At 39.4% G+C, this 4,537-nt stretch overlaps 1 protein-coding gene across 1 annotated transcript; it reads left to right on the top strand.

Annotated features, from left to right (window-relative positions):
- Positions 1 to 381: 381 nt before the first annotated feature.
- LOC148021405 (uncharacterized) lies at positions 382 to 2,249 on the top strand. The gene has a single exon (XM_087699265.1). It carries the CDS (start codon positions 772 to 774, stop codon positions 1,540 to 1,542), a length of 771 nt encoding a protein of 256 aa, XP_087555391.1. The 5' UTR covers positions 382 to 771; the 3' UTR covers positions 1,543 to 2,249.
- Positions 2,250 to 4,537: the final 2,288 nt, after the last annotated feature.

Raw genomic sequence — 4,537 nt, 5'->3', positions numbered from 1 at the left:
TCATTGGCTTTGTTTTTCTTAGAATAGGACGGAAATTATTGCCAAGAGTCCTGTCATATGAAACTAGTTGATTGGGGACTCTAAGCATAAAACTTGTACGTGTCACTAGGATGGCCCCCCTAACCCTAAGAAGAGATGAGGTGGAGGGACTCCTTCATTTTTTTACCATTAAGTTACTAGCCAATGCATTAAAAAAGGCAATGACTAGTCTATATCTTCTTCTTTGGTTGATTTCCTTTTATTTAGTGTGTGTTTGATTGCTTGGAAGATCAGACATAAAGCAGGGGGCGATGGATGATGTTATGTAAGAAAGGAGGTGGCTGGCCTTGCATACATAAAAGGAGGCTAGGGGGAGGTTTATTGCTTCCCTCCTCCCTCCTCCCCCCCCCCCCCCCCCCCCCCCCCCACACACACACACTCTCTCCCTCTCTCTCCACACACACACATACACACAGAGATAGAGCCATGCTAGCTCGCCCTCTCCTTGTGATGAGGTTCTTCTGTCGCGGTCACGCCTGGCGCAAGCTCGACTGCCTCCCTTTCGTCTTCTTCAAGTGCCTCAAAATGTATCACCAGCTCTAGCAATCATAAACCCTCTCTCTCAGTACCTCTACACACACACACACACACACACACACACACACACACACACACAGTCTCTCTCTCTCTCTCTCTCTCTCTCTGCCCAGTTTTGTCACCCCTATCTTCTTCCCCCTTCAGAAATTTAACTCTGAGTTGCAATCACCCGCATTGAGAAGAAAGGCTTTGGCCATGACAGCACAAATGCGGATTCAAGACAGATCAATTAGTAGTGGCGGTAGGAGCGATCGCTACAATAAGCTTGCTGGAGCAGCAAATGCTGCTGCTGGGGCGGGTAGCTTGAGAGCTGATTCGGGTCCAAATTACTACTCCATGGCAGTTCTCTCATGGAAGTACAGTACCAGAGCTTCTGCACCTGATAATGATGATGATGATGATGATGCACAACTTCCGCAGGAGGACGTCAACAGTAATGCTCACGATGATGATGAAGAAGATGATGAGTTCCTAGAGGAGGATGTGTGGGCATCAGTGCCATCTCTAGTCATGGTTAAGGAAAATCACAATGTGACGGATCAGAACACCAAAGGCACTGCTAATAATCATGCAGGTAATACCATTGGGTTTATGATGAGGCAAGCTGCTGGCCGAGAAGGGAATCAAGATCAAGATCAGCCTTTTGCATCCGAACCCATCAGAGTTCCGGCTCGACCCAAGCTCAAGAAGCTTACTTCTTCTACATCTTGTTGCTATGACTATGATGATGATGAGGGAGACCATGATGATGATTATGGTGGTGGTGGGTGCATGAATCCTCCTCACCTCATAGCTGCTCGTGCATTTGCAAGAAAGGAGGTGGGTTTGTGGTCTTCTTCGTCTTTTGCCTCTTCTACTTCTTCTTCTTCTGCATCTGTGGTTGAAGGGGCTGGGCGGACCCTCAAAGGACGAGACCAGAGGAACCTTAGAGATGCTGTGTGGAGAAGCACGGGCTTCCTTGATTAGCTTATATCAAAGACACAAAGAAAACACATGAGGCTTGCTTAGATTAGCTATGGAAGAAGGAAAAAAGGTTGAAAGAATGAAGAGGTACACCTTTTAACATCAAGAGGTTAAAGTGCACATTAGTAAAGCCACTAGCTTGAGTTTTTAGGCCCCTTTAGTGAGTCCTTTTAAACCTAGCTTGAAGTTTTTGGTCATGTTGCATTTGTCTTATCCCAATAATGCTCTTATGTTCTCCCCTTATTCTAGTGTAGATAAATCAACAATGTGCTTAGAACGAGCACCCACTCTATCTTATGCCATTGTAGTACCATTCTCCTTATGTCTTCATGTAGAACATCCTCCAATATGCCTAGAACTAGCCCACTACCGCCTCTTTAAGCCATTTTGCAAACGGTTCTTTCATGTGGTTCAAGCTATTGCCCTACATAATTTAGTGTGTAGCTTGTAAATCCATGTTTTTTTGAGCATATTGTGAAGCAAAATGGCACTTGATCTCCTGGTCACTTCAACTAAAATCTATATGCATAGGAATAGTGCGAGATGTGCTAGTGAAAAGTCTTAAGCTGAAATTGGCTCAATGCACAAGCATTAGCTCATAGTTCCAATACATCAAAGCTTTAATTGTTGAGCTCCATATGCAAACTTTGTACTTGTTGATACCAAACAAGTTTTGGAAGTATGATAATCAGTTTGCTAAATTCAACCTTCTTGTGTGTCAAAATCTAAGGTGGAAGTTTATGGCTAAATTCATCACTAGGATGCTAACGTAAAATCTAATAGTCTCTCTTATAGATGTTATATTATCAAAACAAGTTATAATGATGCTTATAGTTTTTTTCATGGTATTTTGTCAATTTAGGAACCTATTGCCTTGAAGTCAAGTTTTCTTAAGAAAATATGACGTTCTTCACTATTGGTATAAATTTATGACTGTGAGATCACATATATAGTGTTTAATTGTGAGGCTTCTCATTTGACAAGTGCCATATATGAGGAAGGATTCAAAGTTGACAATACTATAGCATCATTTTCTATAAGTTGACTAAGCTAATTAACCTTGAACATTTGAGTTATGGATACTCTTTGAGGACTATATACTTGCATTTACACATTTTGATGGAGCTTTGGTCTTAGAAGATTCCTCATTCAAACAGACATCTAAAATATAAGAACTTCTCACTCATGAAAGAATATGTACCTCATTATATCATTGCTAATTCATCTTGCCATGAAGTAATGTTGGTATGAGGTCTTTGCCCTCTAGGTTTAGTATAGAATTACAAAGCAAAAGCTCTAATGCAATGAAAATAACTATAGGTATTTATCAATAATTTATAGTTATAGTGGCCAATTACAACCCTTGAGGTTTGCAAAACATGAGAGTTGTCACTTCTTGCTCAACATTGCTTATATAAAAAACAAAATCAAAGATTAGATCATTGGAAAAGAAAACATTGGAAAAGATTAATTTATGAATGTATAATGCATGGAACTATATAAGCTCCATGCAATACATATGGTGGAGAGGTTGTATTTGAGTGCCATGCACTTCTCATTTGCTAGAGTGTGTGTTGTCCTAATATATATATATGACAATTTTAAGTACTAACTCACAAGCATAGTCTTCTTACTTGTTAGGTTCCTTCCCCTCTTTCTTGAAACTTAAGGATACTTATAATACCGATGTTTCTTGCCTAATAAGAAGTTGCTACAAAAAACTAAAGAGCATGAGTAGTTAGATCATTATAAAGGATAGGAAAATAGGGTAGAAAATAGTAGAAAAGGGAATAATACATGGTAGCTCGATTGTATCTTGAATTTCGGATGGTCATGTACTTGATGTCTTGAGCTTGTATTACTCATTTGGCATTTGGATTTGCTTCAATGGGAGATACTTGCTATCGGTATTAGAGTTTTGGATTATTTATGCAATCGAGCTTGGTTCTTTGAGGTAGTGGGACTCTTGGTTCATGTATATGCTCTCTTGTATGATATTAGACATAGTAATCTCCACTTGTAGGCTAATTTGATTCTATATGTTTTGGACAGTGGCACTTACCTTTGTTTGCAATTTATCAGTGATGTATATGCTTATGGGATATATAGTTTATTGATACTTTGAATTTGTGACAATCTTTGGTATCGGCGGCGGTCTATGCTTAGCCACTACTAGTTGCATCTTCCAATAGGTGAAATTTGTGCCATCAATCTTTTCAATATTGAAAATAGCACTATCATTTGAAAAAGCAGCCATAATGATTGTATACCAATGTAAAATCTAAGAGAATAGACTATTGTAAATTATTACAAATTAGCTCCTAAAACTCGGCTAAAACAAGGCAAAACATGAGGGAATACTAATGTATAGAGTTGTCCACCAATTTCAAGCAATAGATTGCCAAAGTACAAGGGCAAAACAAGAGGGAATACTGAGGTATAAAGCTGTCCTCCAACTGCAAGCAATAGATTGCTAAAGTACAACGTCTACACTCCAAGAAAATGTTGAAAAATGTAATTACAACAACGTTGAAATAAAGTCAATAGTATATGTCAATCCAACTATGGAAAAATAGCCAAGAACGCAAGGTCCCACTACCAAGGATATCTGAGTATGCATTAGATTCTGCATCGGTTTTTACGAGTCTGTGGTTCATGTGTGCATGTCCATAGTTCTTTGCCACTATTCATTAGATATGGCAAGTATAGGATCCATGTATCATACAAGCCCAACTTCTTGCAACTCGCAAGCATTGAGCTTAAGGATAATCTTCCTCCCTTGTTCTTGCTTGTGACACTTCCTAAGTCATGGGACTTACTCACAGAGGAGATAAATATGCCTAAGGATGGTTTGAAAGTCCAGGATGTTGAGGTTACCTTACTCACAAATGAGATAAATAGGAAGAATGTGGATGTAGCCCATACTTCTCATGCATTGACCGTTAGGGGTAGACACCATTGTAAGATTGGTAATGACTACCATGGTAGAGACTCACAA

The sequence above is a fragment of the Lygodium microphyllum genome, chromosome 18, assembly GCF_053477565.2.
Source record: "Lygodium microphyllum isolate KBCC chromosome 18, Lygodium_microphyllum_v1.1.10, whole genome shotgun sequence".
NCBI classification, from domain to species: Eukaryota; Viridiplantae; Streptophyta; class Polypodiopsida; order Schizaeales; family Lygodiaceae; genus Lygodium; species Lygodium microphyllum.
This window is presented reverse-complemented; position numbering and strand designations above follow the sequence as displayed.